At 38.6% G+C, this 19,425-nt stretch overlaps 1 protein-coding gene across 6 annotated transcripts in view; it reads right to left on the bottom strand.

Annotated features, from left to right (window-relative positions):
• LOC108263511 (sorbin and SH3 domain-containing protein 1) overlaps nucleotides 1–19,425 on the bottom strand; it is a 57,912-nt gene that overhangs the window by 24,811 nt on the left and 13,676 nt on the right. For 4 of the 6 annotated variants that reach the window (XM_017464386.3, XM_053679828.1, XM_053679829.1 and 1 more), the window contains exons 3-13: nucleotides 18,618–18,710; nucleotides 16,989–17,105; nucleotides 16,131–16,246; nucleotides 15,510–15,627; nucleotides 15,097–15,269; nucleotides 14,614–14,674; nucleotides 14,369–14,443; nucleotides 10,381–10,410; nucleotides 10,058–10,160; nucleotides 9,249–9,363; nucleotides 7,855–7,932 (exon numbers count right to left, since the gene is read on the bottom strand). In XM_017464386.3, the coding sequence (XP_017319875.1) occupies nucleotides 7,855–7,932; nucleotides 9,249–9,363; nucleotides 10,058–10,160; nucleotides 10,381–10,410; nucleotides 14,369–14,443; nucleotides 14,614–14,674; nucleotides 15,097–15,269; nucleotides 15,510–15,627; nucleotides 16,131–16,246; nucleotides 16,989–17,105; nucleotides 18,618–18,648 (1,017 nt within the window). In that variant the 5' untranslated portion in view covers nucleotides 18,649–18,710. The remainder of the gene's footprint in view (nucleotides 1–7,854; nucleotides 7,933–9,248; nucleotides 9,364–10,057; nucleotides 10,161–10,380; nucleotides 10,411–14,368; nucleotides 14,444–14,613; nucleotides 14,675–15,096; nucleotides 15,270–15,509; nucleotides 15,628–16,130; nucleotides 16,247–16,988; nucleotides 17,106–18,617; nucleotides 18,711–19,425) is intronic. The other 2 variants (XM_053679827.1, XM_053679826.1) reach the window with 2 other exon arrangements.

Here is a 19,425-nt window from a genome sequence, read left to right as displayed (position 1 = left end):
ACACACACACACACACACACACACACACACACACATTTTCAGAATAGCATGCATTGCGTAAACCCATATCTGACATCCTTCACATATGCGCTGAGGTGTCATTAATAGTGTGCAAAAGGAAGTTTTCCTCTGGCCGTGCTTGTTGGCACATGTGCCAGGCCAATAACGTGGGGGTGGCCGTTATTACCAGGCAGCAAATCCAAATGGAAGAGAACAGACAGCCACTCAGCAGGGCCTTTGCGCTATGAATGGTTTAATGCCAGCTAATTTTAGGCCACTGTTTCTGTTGCCTTTCCCCAAGTGGACGTCACAGTGTACAGAAATAACGCACCTCGGGATAAAAGCACAACTGTTGTTTGCAAATATGATTGCCCAATAACGACCCGCTAATGTTCTTTTTGGAGGAAACTGGCTTATGTTTTCACCCCAACCCCCCCCCCCCCCCCCCCCCATACAGTACATTCAATTCAATTCAATTCAACATTCCTTCTCTAACCAACAGATAAATAGATGGATCCTGTGTTTACATCTGTCTCACAGGTTGCTGGGGCAAGAAAGGTCACAAATATCCTTTGGACATGAATGTCAAGCTTTGTATTACAATTTCAATCTGGCAAGTATAAAGACTCTTCTATTTATAAATTCACATGCTCCAGAAGCTTCATTCTTCAAGGGCAACTGATATATGTAGCTACTCATATCAGTGGAAAAGAGCTCTCTTGTTCTCATCCTATATGTCCAATTTGTTAAGAGTAAATGAAAGGCAGGACACACTCTTGGAGCATGTGTGTTTAATCAGGCTTGGTGCTGGTGCAGCAAAAACACAAACAGGAAGCGTGCGCGAGGGCCTTATCTGAACCAGTCTAGTGTTGTCAAGATAGCACAAACAACACTGAGCAAACAACAAGAAAGGGAAAGCCAATCACATTATGTCGTTCCGGCATTAGGACAACTACAATAAATAGAAATCCACTTTTACTCTTATCAATCTATAGTTATTGCTGCTGCACAGGAAGCTTTCGAAGCTGTGGTGCTTTTCACTTCATGATTAAATGGTCCTGTTTCCTATAAACACAGGGTATAAGGCTGAGCGGGTAAAAAGAAAGGATTCTTTACTCCATACTGTATAACCCCTAAGGTTATACAGTTATAAAGGATGGCAAGTAAAAGAAAAGAATGTGATTGCCTGACAAACATGGAGTACTTGATATCTATTTAAACTGAATTTTAGCTTTTGCTGATGATTATGTAAGACAGAGACTGACCAGTGACCTGAAACATGTGAGTGGGATCACAGGCTGGCTGCCATTCCCTGAACTGCTGAGCCAAACTACACACAGAGCTCATCATCCTGTCCCTCAGCATGACAATGTGTCTATAAGACCAGAAGACCAGAGTACAAAACATTCCTAAGCTTGGCAGGTGATATAGCAAATGTGGTACGGTACGATGGGTGGTACTGTACAGATAACTGTACTGTACAGTGGTCTGGGCAGAGTGAAGTTACTTTTGCCACTCCAAAGGTGATTAAGCTGATTATTTTGCAATAACATCATGTCTTCAAGTGTTTTAATTCATCTTATACCAAAGTAATTTGGGTCCTGTTATCACTTATGGTATAACAGTTATAAACAACCATTTCATCACCAGACACTTTTTTTTTCTCTCTTTAAAAAAATATTTAGCTTGTCATGTTACCAAGAAATCACAATGTACTGAGGATGTTCCTGTGTCATAAAGGTTACAGCTTTACCTCTGACTGATTTTTTTAAATCCAGGTATGGGGAACAACTGCCATACAAATCCCTGTGTACGTTGTTACTATAGAAACTTAGTTGTTAGCATGTTTACCTCGCACCTTCAAGGTTGGAGGTTCGAAACCCACCTCCGCAGAGTTTGCATGTTCTCCCCGTGCTTCGGGGGTTTCCTCCGGGAACTCGGGTTTCCTACCGAGTCCAAAGTCGTGCCTTTCCAAATTGTCTGTAGTGTGTGAACGTGTGTGTATGTGTGATTGTGCCTTGCGATGGGTTAGCCTGCCTTTTGCCCAGAGTTCCATGGGATATAGGCTCCAGGCTCTCCCACGACCTTGTGAAGGATAAGCGGTATGGAAAATGGATGAATGCATAGAATGAGTGAATTAATATAAACCTGTGACTTCTCTTGCAGCCGGAACTACGGTCAGAGCTGCTGTTGCAAAAAATTTTTTAAAAATCTACAACTTCTGACCAATCAGATTCAAAAATTTACCAGTGCTGATCATAAATCATATGGATGGAGCAGATTATTCATTGAATCAGTGAACAATTATTTGGGAGGTTTATTGATGCACCAGAATTGTAAAGCATACAATCTCTTAAATGAACTGAATAAATAAACTGATAAATAAATGTATAATTCAGATGCATTTGATACATTATTGATTTATTTTTTTAAATTCAGCTTTGTAAGGCCAATTATAAAAGCCAATTACAAAGCCCTTTGAAATTGGCTGCGTATTTCTACTGGAATCTGTACTTTTTTTTTGTTTTACTAGGCATCTATTAAATAAGTTTTTAACTTTTTAACCTTAGTAGTCTCCTTATACAGTTATAGTTGATGTCAAATACCACTTAGCAGGAGGCTGGAAAGATTAGCCCCTATTTACACCCATTTGTCTTGACATCATCTGGAAGATAAATTCCTTTGCTCTGACTATCACGGCTAGTCAGTGGAACAGTGTGTTAACATTGTTTCTCTGTTTTCATGTTCCTGTTTCCTAACAGGTGTTGCAGATGACTCAACAAAATTTACTACTTTTCTGCTGTATAAATAGCATACAAACTCGTTGTGATATGCACTTCAGCGTCACACACAGGCGCCATGTGAAAGAGGCTTAGTTAACCTCATACATTTTTCTCTTTTTTTTTCCTCTCTATGAAATTACCTGTTCACTCTGACAGCTGGAACACTATAAATAGCCCTGATCTAAAATAGCTGTAAACATGCCACAGAAAGGAAAAAGGGCCGTCATGAGGGAAGGGGAAGGGGGCATACCAGATGATGGTGAACATGACGACTAGCCTCAGGTTGCACACCACAGCAGGGGGGAAGTGGGTCTGTGACACCACTCTGAGTCAGTGACAAGCACCAGGCTACAGTAGTCACTCTTCCCACACATAAACAACATGTACAAACAGGTGTTTGCCCTAAATGAGGTGTCTCTATGCATCCATATGGGATCATAAATACCTTCTAAACCTGTGCATAGTTGTTGTTGTTGTTTTTTTAAAAAAATAGCCTGTTCAATTAAATTACTGCATTTCTGATACTGATACACTTATACTCCCTGTGTCAATAGTCCCAAGGGTGGACAGATAATAAATCCATTACCTAGTCCACCAAACAAGAACCAGTGTGCTGCCGAGCCTCATGTTTTGGTTGCCTGGAAATATAATTAACTAGGCTAAAAATAGCAACTAACATAATGTAATAACATATGACCAGCTAGTTAGCTAATTATGTGCATTAATGAGGACTACAGTCTTTATAAAACGTATTTTCTCTTGAAATAAGCCATCATGTTTACGCCCCTGAGAAAAAGTCAGCAAGTCGTTAGATAACTTTTTGGCTATGACCTGCTCTTTTCTCTCCCAGCAGAAGAGATATATAGCGATTTTCCTCTGCACTTTATTTTGCTCAGCGTTTTCGCATACCTGTGTGCTCCTGATTTTGAATAGATCGTCCGTCATACATGCAAGATAATTAATACGGCTTGTAAAAACCTTTCTACTATCAGCGAAACCTGTGTAGTGCAGCAGCTGATGGGGTTAGAAGAGTGGGATATACTTGCAGCACTGAAGCGTGTCTCACCATTGAGAAGTGCATTACGTTTAAACCATACACAGCAAATAAATTTTTTACAACTTTTTGTTTTTAGGGTTTACCTTCTTTCTCTGGTTGTGGAACATTCTTGTCCACAGGGCAAATACGAATAAAATCCCAGACACAAAATCTGCTTGTCCCATGTGAGACCCGGTTTGGCAAACTCCACTTTCTGGTCTTGATTACTGGGTTTGTGTAATACTGTTAGTGAAATTTGATATTAGATTTGGAATTCTGTTGTTATGGCTAATGTGTCTAAATCCTTTCTCTTGCTATATTTTTGTTGACTTTGCTAAACTGCTGGAAAATTCTGTCTGACTAAAGCACACTGGCAGTGTAATAGTGTTAGAGTAATTCAGAGTATCTTCATGAATACACCAGCATGTGTATCTTCCTCACACCCAGCCACAAAATTGGGAAAAATCTGCAAGCTCTAAACATGGCACAGGTTGTCGGGAAGAGTGAGACAGCCCGATCAGGACTGGAACACAGATTCCATACTGATGTCTGAACCCTGAGACTGTCTCAGAGCTGAGGTTCCAGATAGCACTGATGACAGCCCGGTGTTAAATATCAAACGTCTGAGCAAATGAGAAGAACATATTCCATCATGTTGCTTAAGGCATAATAATTCATTCTGTCCTGGACAGCTGGAGTCCAGTATGGTTTGGCGATTTCCCTGTTCAAAGGCACCTGATTGAAATCACCACACACCACATTGAGTAGCTGTGGTAACACATCACTAATCTCTGCTGCTCATCAGCCCTCACGTATTGGAGTTTTGAACCACTGTAAGCTAATTCTGGCTAAATGTGTGGCAACATGGACTATTAATTACAGTTTAGTTGATCTTTTAGGCAAAAGACAAAAAATGGGTGTGACTTTGGCGGGAACACTGAAGGTCGTAGACTTTATTTGTCTGAATTTTTTAGCTAACTTCCTTTAAAGCCGCTGAAGATGATGTTTATGTATGAAATTGGCATGACACCTAAATGCATTTCCTCACTGGAATTTCTAATCAAGACTAGTGGAGTGAAACACGCTACATCCCGATCACCTTGGGAGTCATTGTAGGACATGTCACCATGCCAAAGTGTGAACCAGTGTGCTAGCAACTCACAGGTGCTGAGTTGCTGACAATGCTGAACAGGCATGCTGCCATTGAAAGCATAGTGACAGCCTTTTCTCCCACATCGAATGCAAGCCGTGTATGCGGCAGGTCACAAGTTTGCCTCTCTCTGCTATCGAGGACAGATATAACACACCTACAATACAAAGCATAAAAAGCCCAATAATTACAAGACTGACCACATCTTTGTGGAAGGTCATGGGAGAATGGTTGCAGCTGGGATAAATGATAGAAAGTTGATTATACCCTTTTCCTTTGAATACAACATGCTACTGTAGGCAACAGACAGCAAGTGAGAGCATAGCAGACAACTCCATCCTGAATCAAGCCTGTGATGGTAAAGAATGATTCTGATATGAGCTTTGCTTCGGATGATAGTACAGTAGTGCTCTTGAGATTTTTCTGATTCACATTTTACAAAGTATTGATTTTTCAGTAAGACACAGGATAGTTAACTTAAGAAGATGCATTGTGTCCCAAATGCTAGGGTTTGATGACAGATCAATAAAAGGTTGTTGAGAAGGAAATAAACAGAATATCTGGGTGTTAATCACAGTGTGGATAACCGGTGTGTCAGAAAGTAAAAATGTTAAAGTCATATCTTTTGTGCTTTGTTTAGTAACTAGTTAATAACCCACTCGTTAATCTGCTCATTAGCTGCTTATAGAAGTTAGCAGTCAACATAAATCCGCACACGGAGCTACTGCGACTGTAGGGAAATCACGTCATTAATTTTTGTGCTTTATTTTATCATTAAATTGTCATATATTTCGAAACCAGCTCATTGCTCATAGCCATTTCTTAGTATTAATAGTGATGAATGTTTGCTATGTATTATGAAACTCATTACAGGACACTTGAAATAACTACTCAACTAACATGCAGTCTTGTTAGTGTGGACTATAAGTGCTCTTGTGTTTGGGATGTTTCCTAGAATGGCTGGTGCTATAGTAAAAACACTAACTACTGAAGTGTTTGGGATATAGCAGTAGAAGCAGCTAAGGCTCATGTCCTGAAGGACCACTAAGCCTTGCCCAATTTAACTCAAATAATTCAACTAGACAGATAATTACAAAGTCCTTTGTGAGTTGAAGTGGGTGTGTTTAAGGAGGTTAAACACTAAACTCTGTAGTCCCGAACCCCTAAGAAGACCAGAGTGGACTGCACCAACAAATCTCATGCTATAACCTGAACTAAATAAAAGTTGATCTATTAATCCAGTTGCACCAAACATTAAAACTTGTCTGTTTATCCTGATTACCGGTAATCCTGTGGCACAATTTCAGAAATCTAAACCACCTTAAATTATTTTGGGAACAATTTTTTAATTTGATGTTGAGGTGGTTCAAATTTCTGAAATAGCAGTATGTATAGGATGGACCTTTAAAACAGAACTTAATGTTTTAAACAGTGGCTGATTTGTTAAGCAAATAAAGTGGTGCTACCCTACACTGAACAGTCCCTCCAAGGATTTGCGATCGCAGAAAATCAAGCAAACTCTGCAATATTCGGAAGAGCTTGAAATTTTTCCTGAATTAATTTCTCAGATTTTCCACAGATTTGGGACAAGATGTGTCATGTGACATCACAATGCGCATTCAACAAAAGCGCTCTTCGATTCACATGCGTTGAACATGAGTACAGCTAAAAGGTCTCATTTACCAACAAACATCACTGCAAAATGTGCAATTGCGATTTGTAGTTTTCCGCAAAAAAAAAAAAAAAAACACACACACAAAAACTCCACAAATTGCATTGAAAATTTTGAAAAAAGCCACAGCAAAATCAAGCTTTTTGGCTGCAACAATCACAAAAAATTCATTTAAGAAAACTCACTGACTGACTGAATAATTTCATCCAAGTTGGTGCAACCTATGCCTAACTTTTAGTGTTTTTCTCCTTTAACACACCAATAAAGTAAAAGAATTTAGAGTTACATATGAAAAAAGGGGAGGTGGTGTTCTGCATTTTTACATTATAAATGTATTCTATTGGTCGAAATACAATTTCCAAAGTTCACTAATAGTTTTTATTTTCCACGTTTACTAAGTCTTCATCAATAATTTCAATAAGATGCTTGTTTATAAATCATAATAAAACAACACCTCCTTATTGGACAAATTTCATGGAAATGTCTTGGCCTTCAGAATGAGAGACATCATCAGGCAAAGTGGACAAGGCACAGATGTTGATGGGGAGATGAAGCCATTATTGTGGAGGGAAAAGAGCTGAGATGAGGGTAGAGGATATCTTCACAAACAGACACAAATATGTTTAGGGTAAAGCATGCACTGGCTCATCCACTATATGTCCAAATGTATGTGGAAACCTAAACATCACACCCACATGTGTTTTTTGAACATTCCATTCCAGATTTAGTCTCCCTGTACTGTTATAATAAACTTCTCTCTTCTGGAAAGGCTTTCCACTAGATTTTGGAGCATGGCTGTGAGGATTTGTGCTCATTCTGCCACAAGAGTATTAGTGGGGTCACGGACTGATGTTCGGAGAGGAGGCCTGGGGTGCAGTCGGTGTTCCTGTTCATTCCAAAGGTGTTCAGTAGGGTTGAGGTCAGGGCTCTGTGCAGACCACTGAAGTTCTTCCACACAAACCTTGACAAACCATGTCTTCATGGAGCTTGCTTTGTGTACAGGGGCAAAGTCATGCTGGAACAGGTTTGGGCCTCTTAATTCCAGAGAAGGAAAATGTCAATTTTACAGCATGCAAAGACATTCTATTCAATTGTGGGCGTCCAACTTTGTGGCAACAGTTTGAGGAAGAACCACATATGGCAGTGATGGTCCGGTGTCCACATACTTTTGGCCATATAGTGTATATGGGTCACATTAACACGGACAACTTACCGTTTTGCCAAACTCCATCTCTGAATAGAATCTATACCATGGTTCATTCTCTAAATCTACATCTTCAGGGGTTAAGTCCTGAGTTTACAAAGGCATGGCCATAAGGAATGAAGGACAAGGAGAGAGAAACAGAAATAGGACAGTTCAAAATACAAAGATAATGAGACGGAATGGTGCATTGTAAATGAAAAACAGGCAAAATATTCCAGTTTGCTGGGATCACTCCAGGCATATAAGCAAAATGTTTCAGGAGGATGAGACGAACACTAAATCAGATTAGGTTTCTGTTTGTTTGAATGTCTGGTTTATATCAGCGGTCATGAGAACAGGAAACAGGAAATAAGCAACTTCTTTAGACAATGCTATGAAGTAGTGAAGGAAAGAGGCCCTTCATGGAATAATTTGTCATAGAATAACAACTCGTGTATTTACCATGTTTTTACTATTCAAGAATTAAAATGGGTGACAGCACTTCACAAAATTAATAATCATACCTCAAGTTCAGTTAGTTCTCGAATAATTTTTTAATTATTTTATTCTGATCAATTATTATAATTGATTCTAATATTCATGGTGTACTTTTTATTTGATCACTATTCTAAACAGCAACAAAATAAGAGTCTAGGTCTAAATGAATATCTTATTTTGCCATAGATTGGTGTTGACCAATAAATATATAAATTCTTTCCTTAGAAAGGCTCTTTCCTAACCTCAGGAGTGAGCAATGTGATCGAAGACACTCAAAACTGAACGAACAGACCCCGATCTTCAGAATGAAACAATGATTGCAGACATATGTCATCAGAGGCATTACATAATAACAGCGGTTCACATTCTGAGTCATGTTTCCAAGGGCCTGAAAGGCAGAATGAACCACCTACAAACGCACACAAAACCCTGACAGCTGGAAAAGAGGGAGGGAGGAAGGGAGGCGTTGGTTTTCATGGAAAGCTGACACTTTTTGCATGCCTGACACGCGTTATTTATTCATGATCTTCCTTACAGCTGAATAAAGTGTAATCTTTACACTGTCTATGAGATCACATTCTTAAACCTTCAATAAAGTAGGGTAGAAAACAACTACCACATGTTATGCTGATCTAAAAGTAAAATAAAATACAAATAAAAAACAAGACAGAATTGACCTACTTCCTCACTCTCTAGAGAGAGTTACGGATTTTTTAGACAGAGATGGCGCCAACACGATGAGGTCGCGATCTACTCATGATTACCCAGAGGACCGAGACAGCCTCAGCTATTCACGCTGCCCTCGTAAGCGAAGCAGGGGAAAAAAACAGCCCTTAAGAGTGTCACTGCATCATGCACACACTCCCCAGCCGAGCCGAGCTTAAGCACAGACACTAACACATGCACGGACACAGAGCACATCGTACCGGCCTCTCCGCCCTCAGCACAGACGACTTCCCCGGCTCATAGTCGAAGATGCTCCTGGGTTCAGCACGATACTTCCTGGTGTCCACCTTCTTGTCAGGGGGCTCCCACTCATTTCTGCAGGGGATGTGAGAAGGAAAGAACCAATCCAGGGTGAAGAGATGGGGTTGCCATGGTGACCAATAAGGGCGCGTTCTGCTTGAGCATCCTCATGTTTTCATATGCATGGTTTCTCTTTAAATGCCACACATTTTAATCAGCCTCTGCACTTGTTATAATGGAATCACAGTAAGGGAATGTAGATAATGAGATTTTATACTTTGTAATGGCTTTGCAAGGGTTTGGATAATTGCTATAGGAATATATTTCATTCATGTTTATGTCCTTTTGGGGTTGGCCCATTTTTGCTAAAAATTGAAATGAGCTTGACTCAGTTTCTCAAAGAAACCAGACCAATGTTTTCAAAATCTTATTTCTCTTGTATAGCTTATGTTCTGATCATTTTAACAATTCGAAATTAGTTTCAGTGTTAAAAACTGACCATCATTATATGTCTAGTTCTTAATATTGTTTAATGCTCAAATTTCATGATTAAAAAAAAAAAAATTATAACATCAGTGTATTAACTGCACTGCTATAATTAAAGAGGTGGCCTAAAACAATATAACACACCCTGCTAAGAAGTAAATATAACATACAACTTGAATGTATCTTTACTTTAATCTAGATACTCTAATCTTTAGATAATATACGTCACATCACAAGTGCAACATGAAACCACATTGCTCAGTCTTTCTGAATGTGTGCTTACCTTTCTGGTAGTAGGGAAGACGCTCGAGTTGGCATAGAGACTTTTCGCCTTGACTGTGAGCTGGCCATGTCTACAGCGCTTTTAGACCGAGGAACACTTCGCCCTAGACAAGAGACCAGAGAAGTGCGCAATACACAACCAAATTAAAGACCCAACCTCAATACATGGCAGCACAGAACAACTGAAAGACATTCCCTGAAAGCACAACAAAAGATAGACATACTTACATTTGTTTAACATACAATTTACCGAAAGCAAGGACAAGATAGTTGGACAAGTTCATTTTCATTATCCATATATAACGAAAAATCCTACACATTTACCATAATCGTCCATATGTGAAGAGCTGTCATCTGAAAAAGAGATAAATATCAGCAAGAATCAATGCCTGTAATCTGTTTATTGACAAAGAAAAGTTGTCAATCATTTATTGTTCATTTACATAATAACGATGTAATAATGTATTTAAAATACTAAATAAGTTTGTATTTCACATCAAAAGATGAATAAGATGGTCAAATACATATATAGTTATTTAGTAATTACATAAGGATTAAAATTGACAGGGTAGGTAAAATAATAAATGACGGGGTGTACTGTGTCCCGAGGCAAAGCAGGGTTACTGTTATCACCCTGGCATTGATTATTTCCCTATATCTGCATGTCCTGAAGTCTTTTTTCCGCTCTTATACCACAGCAATTTGTCAACATTGCAATATTTATGTATTAAAGAATGACACTTTTTAGCAGTTTGTAGTTACATTTAATTGGTGTTAAACATCCACAAAGCAAGGTATTTTCTGCTATCACTTACATTCTGACACCTGCCACACTTTTTTTTGTGCTTCTCTCAATGTTAATAATTTAAAAATGCAGCCTGTGTTGTTACTGAGAAACCACAAAGCTCAAATGTAAAATAAAATGTCAAAGAACAGCTTTATTTCCTACTCTTTCCAAAAATGTTAAATTTTCCTTCTTCTCCTAACAGAAAACTTCACCATATCATCATTCAATCTGGCATACAAGTCCCTGTAAATGAGGTGTTTCTATAGAAATAATCATTACAGTCCCCTCTGAAACTATTGGAACAGCAAGGTCAATTCATTTGTTTGTGCTATACACCAAAGACATTTGGGTTTGAGATCAAAACATGGATATAAGTTGAGAGTTTAGGATTTCAGTTTTTATTTCCTGGTATTTTCTGGTTATTTCCTGTATTAGATGTATTAAAAAACATAAAACATAGAACCTTTTGTATCAGACGACCCAATTTTTAGGCAAGCAAAAGTATAGGAACAGAACTCTTTTCTCAGTTTTAAAATGGCTTGCCTTTCTCCTATAGACAGCTTTCTGATCTTCATGTTGGCTTATTCTTTTTAACAACAAATGCAGTCTCCGCAGGTCAAAATGAAGGCTAAAACCAAGAGTAGATTTTCAGAGCTATTTACTGTTTAAACAATTAATCTAACAGGACACACCTGGGTTACAAGGAGCACCTATGAATTGGGTGGTCTGATACAAAATGGGCTATGTGTTGTGTTGTTTAACATATTTACATAGAAATACCAGGAAATTAAAGATTAATTTCCATATTCATCTTTTTTTTTTTTATCTCAAACCCAAATGTCTTCAGTTGAATGAATGAACAAATGAATTGGCCTCACCGTTCCAATAGTTTCAGAGGGGACTGTATAATATTAGAACATTAGTATAAACCTGAATTACAGCAGCATTACTGTCAGAACTGCTGCTATAATAAATTAATCAACACTTTCTGACTAATCAGAATTGAGAATTCAACAGTGATGTGGTGTAATATAAATTATTCAGAACCCAGAAATAAACGTTTGTAAATCTGCAACAAATATAACTGAACTTTCCCAAAATTGTTCTGACTGTAGAATTTGTCCTAATACTTTTTCATCTCATTGTAAAATGTTCTGAAGAACAGTGAAGCTTTCTGTAAATCTTATAAACAGTAGGTGGAAAGTGTGTAGACTAACATCACACGTAAAAGCTATTATCAGCACGTACAAGACCCAGGTCTTAAATTCAGGCCAGTAGATGGTGATGTTTCTTAAAAAGTAACAAACTGTTCTGAAACCTGGGGCTTAAATTCTACAAACTGAGCAGAAAGTCACAGAAAATATGGCTTTGTGCACTTCATACCCACCACTGTCTGCAATTTCAGCCATCCACATTCTTTGTTTACTTCGTTTAGAGGCAACAGTTATTTCCAATCCATTAGTCCTGTCCTGAGTGTTTCAATAATTTAAAAGAGCACTTCTCTAAAAGCTATGCCATCCAACACATTGTAGAAGCATTAAAGTGCTATACCGGATGCAATAATCAATCCATGGTTTTTTAAACACTGTGATACCCTTGACATCATTACATCTCTTCTGAAATTATAGCTCACCTGGACAGATGAATGGATCGACCGGATTGACCTTAGAATATCGTTTTATTGACACTAGAGCATTGTTTACAGTGTAGGGAAACCACATGTTAATTTATGATCAACTGACTTGAAGCATTGAGCCTATAATGATGATCGAGCTGTGTGTGTGGTAGAAGCAGGAAAAGCTTTAAGCCTACAGATGAGGTAGGGATGAAACGATTACCGGTTTCACGATAAACCACGATAAAATTCCCTGACGGTTATTATTACCGTTAAAACCCTGCGTGATTATCGTGATTTGTAAAACTCGTGGTAAATGCTGTCCACAGACACCCAGCATGAGTCTGACGCAGGTGCAGTATGCAACATTGTTGTTTTTTGAGCATGAAAACATGATGGAAGGCAGTGACAGTGCTCGGGAGATTTTCCAACTTTCCAAGAGGACCAAATCAAGTGTGGTCATATTTTGGATTTTATAAAAATGCTGAGGGAAACTAAGTAGAAGAGGGTAACCCTGTCTGCAGAGCCTGCCAGAAGAAAGTCCGTGTGAAAGGGGGCTTTGGCGCTTTTCCCTCTTTTCCCCCTCGCTTTTAAATCGCTTATGAATGCCCGTGCAGCCTGCGCATTTCACTTCGCTTTCGAATTAGTGACAGTTTGGGGGCCGGCAATTGCTTGAATGGTGGGTTCATTAGCATTCATAATAAAAAACACAACAACACCAAAACAGTACAATGACAAACTCGCTTCTATTAAACCAAATCGAACACCGTGTAACACTGGGAACACCGACTATCGCAGCAAGCCTGGTGACAACCATCCATCACTTTATAATCAAATATAAAACCTGTTTAAACGATCTCAGAGTGTCTATGAATACTTTTTGTACATTTTCAGCACATTTTACCAATACCATGATACCACCTTGATAGTTTTGGTCTCGATAATCGTGATATGGAATTTTCATACCGTTACATCTCTACGTTGAGGCTAATGTTAGCGCCATCTAGCGTACTTCTGAGTGAAGTTACTTCTGCCAAATAAAGCAGTGTGAACCTGTGACAAGTGTTCTATTGTTAAGATCCATTCAGCCATTCATCCATCCTATCCTACGTAGGGGTGCGAGGAGACTGGACGTGGGCGACACCATAGACAGGACACCAAACCATCGCAGTGCACAATCGCGCACACACACTTACACACCCATTCACACACTATGGACAATCACACACGACAAAAATGCCAATCAGCCTACAAAGCCTGTTTTTGGACTGGGGGAGGAAGCTGGAGTACCCGGAGGAAACCCCCAAGGCACTGGGAGAGCATGCAAGCTCTGCACACACAGAGTAGAGACAGGACTCAAACCCGCAACCCTGGAGATGCAAGGCAAACGTGTAATAATAATAATAATAATAAAATAATAATAATAATTATTATTATTATTATTATTATTATTATTATTATTGTTGTTGTTGTTGTTGTTGTTGTGGTTGTTGTTGTTGTTATTATGAATAATAATAATGATAATAATAATAATAGTTGTTGTTGTTTTTGTTGTTGTATTCACAATGAATCCATTTACAATCATTAATGCAAACAGTAATAATGTAGCACTGTTCCAAACAATAAAAATAGGTTCCTTTTCGGTTATAGAGGGTTCAGGCTTACCTGAAAGGGGTTTTCAAAATGTATACTCAACATAATCAGTATTATATTCTGTTAGATTAATCTTTTCTATCTTTAGTATCTTATCAGTTATGTTTGGAAAATAATCCAACTAAAAATTACATTGAAAATGGAGGAAAGTGCACAGTGGATGTGAGACAGTGTGAGCACCTGCCAAGCTGAATGTGATGGAAAAGTTGAGAGGGTTAGCGTGAGAAGATGTAAGAGCTGACGTGGGTTAATGGTACCTCTGGTTTTCAGTGGCCTGTCATAGCTCTCGGGGAATATGTAGGTGGGACGGTATGGATTTTCCTCAACAGTTTCTGAATAGGTTGGATGAAAAAACACACACTGAGGAGGATGTGTACACACAAACACACACACACACACACACACACACAGACAGAGATGCAGCACGAGCCTGGACTCATTTCATACACACCAATGTAATGTAACATAAAAACAACAGTCATACTTATGGAAAGGGCTTTACCTGGAATTCTGTGGATTTGTTTGAACATGTTCTTGTACCAGTCCTTGGACTTCTCTGTGTTCTGTAAGACATTATAAAGGATAGTCAGGTACTGTGTGTACCTACTGTAATCCGTCAGAGACTGATCAAGCTACACAATTGATATGTATCAATAAAACATGGCTAACATAAAAACCAGAAATAATCAAATTCAAGCTGGTACTGCTTCCACTTATCATTTCAGACTGGTACTGAAATTCTTCTCACTAGGGGGTTGTCCTGTTTTAGTAGTACTGTACTGTCCTGTGTTTTAGCACACGTCTGCACGTGCACTTTATGTAGAATGTTTGTAGTTCTGTGTCATCTCATGTGATTAGTGTGTTGTTTTATGTAGCACTGTGGTCCTAGAGGAACGTTGTTTCATTTCACTGTGTACTGTACCAACAGCTGAAATGACAATAAAACCACTTGAACTTGAACTTGAAGTACTGTTTTCGTTCTTACCCGTACTGGGACTCGGGGCTTCTCCAGCGGCACAGGGGACGCTGGGTGAACAGTAATCATCATTCTCCTGCCCTCCATCTGTGTAGAGGATCTTTGAGAATCTTCAGGTAGAGAACAGAACTGAGTCTCGGTGGAGCCCTGATCACACACTCTGTCCTGCTGCTCTACAGCATCTGCATCGGCATCAGCACACACAAAGAAAATGATCACATATCAAAATCAATACACACTACAGTCCCAATGCTCTTGGTGTGGAAATTTAGGTTATTTGACAGCCACAAGTTGCATGCTACAACTGAAGTTCTCTATAACAGTATGTATCATATATACATACTACACGCATATTGTTCTGCTTGCTTCACAGGTTTTGTTTTCTGGCCGATGATTTTGGTTTGAGCAGACAGAGTTTGTACCTGTGCCATGCTGCAACAGAACAATAGTTGGGTATACACTGCTGTTTGGCGCACACACAGATGGCACAGTGGTTGATGATGGGAGTCCACTCTGATCTACGCTTATAGGACACTCGACCTACAACCAATAATAGGGAAATAGAGAATAAAACTCAATACTGTCCCATCTACAAACCTCAGTCTATAACAGTTGCTTATGTTAAAAATAGGATGACGAAGAATTAGTTTGTAGTTTCAGAACCCATATGAAAGGTTGTGTATTGCAACAAAAAATTAATAAATTATTGAGTGTACTTTAAAATCTGAGAGCTCTGTAAGTGATGAGAATATTAATAGATCCTTTTAATAATAGTTACGAGCACCTGCTAAAGACCTATCTTGCTTCTGCTGTTAAATCAAACCTGATTTTATGATCTTTTTTTTGTTGTTGTTGTTTTAATTTCATATGAATGAAATCATAGCAAAAGTAGAAATGTGAACTCTGTCACTAATAACGCTTGAGTCAGATAATTTGTTAATTTGTTCATTTTCTTATGAGAGACCATGTTGGCTAAATCTGAACTATAATTAAACCTAGTTAAAAGCGTTCAGCTGAACAGCAATGGTGTTGTGCTGACTTACCTGTGTTGTAGCCTTGCTGACTTGCTCTGAATTTAAATCAGCTCCAGGGCTATTTAGCCTTTTCTCTGCCAAATTCGTTTCTGTGGCATCTCCATTGACCGCTCGGTGGCATTCACCTAAAAAAACAATTCCAACAGTTTAAAGTTGAAAAAGGTCTGTAAATCTGTCGGAACCTTTTGAAATCGAATCAGGCATAAACATGAAGCACTGCTGCCTCCACTTGGCACTGACTCTGTTTTGTTTTCAATGCTAACCACAAAACTATGCCAGGACAGAGCTGTTTATCCTCAATTAAACGAATCGCCAGTCCTGTCAGGACTGAGTAAAAGGTCTTCAGATGCTAATTTCCTACAGCTGGGAACAGCGATTCCCTCACAATCTGTGAACTTTGTCATTTGAACAAGGGAGCCTTTGACTCCACTGTAAGGAGTGTTTGTTTCTCTGGCCTTTTTATTCCAGCACAACAATTTAAGCATCTCACCCATGTGCTGGAAGAAAGCCAGCATAGTTTCTAACACTCTGATAGCCAATAAACACACTGCACTGCAGTCTCAGTCTCATGTGGGAGTTTTAGACAAAAGCTCTCTTTGATGCACCCCAGTAAATATGAGGGCACATGGAACGTTATTTGGGCTGCTGAGCAACCGAGTTGGCAGTGAGACACCGATGTGTGTGTTCCATATCAAAACACTTGGACATGTTTGAGTGCACACTGAGAAATAAATTAAATGACTGAATTTTTGACTGGAACATACTGTACGATCAGTACTTATAAATACATCCACACTTTTTTTCTGTGCACATTATTCATAAAGATATGACACAACACTGCAACGTGAGAAGTGGATTTTTACTCACTCTTGGTTGGACTCACAAGCCGTTCCTGGGTGATACAGTCTCCATCATCGACGTGCACTAATGTGGCTTTCAGAGTAACAGCCCCCTTCCCCTTACACACACGTGTTGGATCCAACTCTTCAGACACAGAGCAAATAAGTCATGGAACAAGACAAATAAAGAAAATTGTGACAACAGTATCATGCCTTTGGTATTAACACATACATATGTACAGTGCAGTGAAAAAGTATTTGCCTCCATCCTGATTTCTTCTTTTTTGGTGTATATCTCATACTAAATTGTTTCAGAAATTAAAACAAAATCTAAGATGAAAATACAGTTTTTAAATGATGATGCTATTTATTGAAGCAAAAAAAATTATCCAATACCAACTGGGCCTGTGTGATTACCATAATTACTAATTCCCCAAATCTATGAAACTGCATTCATGATGGGGTTCAGCTGAACTAGATACAACCAGGCCTGATTACTGCAAACCATGTTCAATCATATCAACACTTAAATAGAACTTTTTCAACAGCGTGATGTTGGTTAAAAGGTCTTACCCAGTAACACACTATGCCAAAATAGTAGAAGTGAAAGACTGATCTCCAGTTATCGGAAGTGTTTGGTTGCAGTTATTGCTGCTAAAGGTGGGACAACCATATTTTAAATTTAAGGGGGCAATTAGTTTTTCACATTGGTGATAGGTGTTGAATAAACTTTTTTGTTTCTAAATAAATAAATAAATAAATAATACTGTATTGTGTGTTTACTCAGGTTCCCTTTATTTCATGTTGTATTTCGTTTGAAGATCTAAAACTATTTCGTGTGAGATGTGCACAAAAACAGAAGAAATCAGGTACAGTACAATGTAACAACATTGTACATCGTGACAAGATGCACATTTAACTTGTCACTTAAGTGTGTCAGTTCTGGCTTGTACAAATCTGTTTAAACATTGTACAAATGTGTTTAAAATTGTATAAAACACAGTCTTTCAACAAGATATTTATCAAATTGTAGACCCAAATCAACACAGAAACAGAATTGTGGAACATAAATTCAACATTTCGCAATGGTCATTTCAATCACTCGGTTCAAGCCCTATTGAATGCTATGGTCTGGATCATAGAAAATGAACAACATAAAGAAAATGAATATGTTTGAAATGTTCTGCATACAGGAGTGGTACAAGATCCAAGTGTTTCCATCCATGTTAGACATTAGGAAAAGAGTCAAATTAATAAACAAACAAACAAAACAATTCCCACTTAAAAACATCTTATGTTCGAAAATGTATTGTGTTACATTTAAACTTTACAGGGTGCCCAGTTTTTCATTTTATATATTCATTTGTACTTGTTTGTATGAAGGGTGCCAAAAATTCTGGAGTTGTAGGTGTTGATTGTATATCCACATATAGAAAAACTGTTAACTTCTATGCTTTTTTTTGTTCACAGCACAGTATCAGAATTATTTTTAAATAAGATTCAGCCACAAGTTGGCAGTGCTCAGCTGGAGCTTGTACATTATCTGTTCCACTGAACCGGTGTTATGTGTCGCTTATCTGCCTTTGACTTCAGAGTAAATTTTAATTATGTAACCCGTGTTTGTTGTTGGTAATGTGAAAATGGCAGCTGCTCTCACCAGTGGGCATCAGATCTGGAGAGCTCTTCATGGTCCTCAGAGGAGTGATCCGCACTGCAGAGACACTGCGTGGACTGGCAATGAGTGGACGTGCTGCCAGTTACAAAAAAAAAAAACAACAACAACATGTGAGAGCAATAAGTGAGAAGATTGAGATAGCTCATTGTATTCAGGAATGATATTGTGCTGTGTGGTATGTTTTTTCTGTCAGGTAGGTTTGAATATCAAATGGATATGTAGCAGTAAATGTACAGTATATGAGAGTAGGAAGAAGGCAAAATGGAGAGTTTTTGTCATTGCCTGAATGGATCAGGATATTACCTTTTGTGACATGGGACACCTAGCAGGATGTTAAAATACATAGTTGAGACCCTGTTTGAGTACATATATACAGGAACATATTTATCAGGTCTACTGAATGTGAGGAAGTTCCCGGGCATTACACATTGTTCTTGATTCACACCCATGACATTATTACTGACATGACACTGGCACTTTAAGGTGTGTCTTCTTCAAATTCCCCTAGGCTTACTACTATGAGATACAAAATAGAAAATGTTCTTCACAGTACAGGATAGGATAAGAAATGATGTTTGCACTCCCTCTTACATATCTCTGCAGACTGAAGTCCTGAAGGCAAGGACGAACAATAGTAAAAAACCCTAAAATGCTTATTTGGTTTTGTTTTTATGTGCATGGGAAGAAGAGTGAGTGAGCAGAGATGAGGTAAAGGAAACAGCAAGAGGAAACGAGACAAAGACAGACTCAACAATACAGTAGTCCAACAAGGGAGCACAGAGAGTGTCAA

This window comes from Ictalurus punctatus, chromosome 3 (genome assembly GCF_001660625.3).
Source record: "Ictalurus punctatus breed USDA103 chromosome 3, Coco_2.0, whole genome shotgun sequence".
Lineage (NCBI taxonomy): Eukaryota > Metazoa > Chordata > Actinopteri > Siluriformes > Ictaluridae > Ictalurus > Ictalurus punctatus.
The sequence above is the reverse complement of the archived record's forward strand: the minus strand, read 5'-3'. Positions and strand labels throughout refer to the sequence as shown.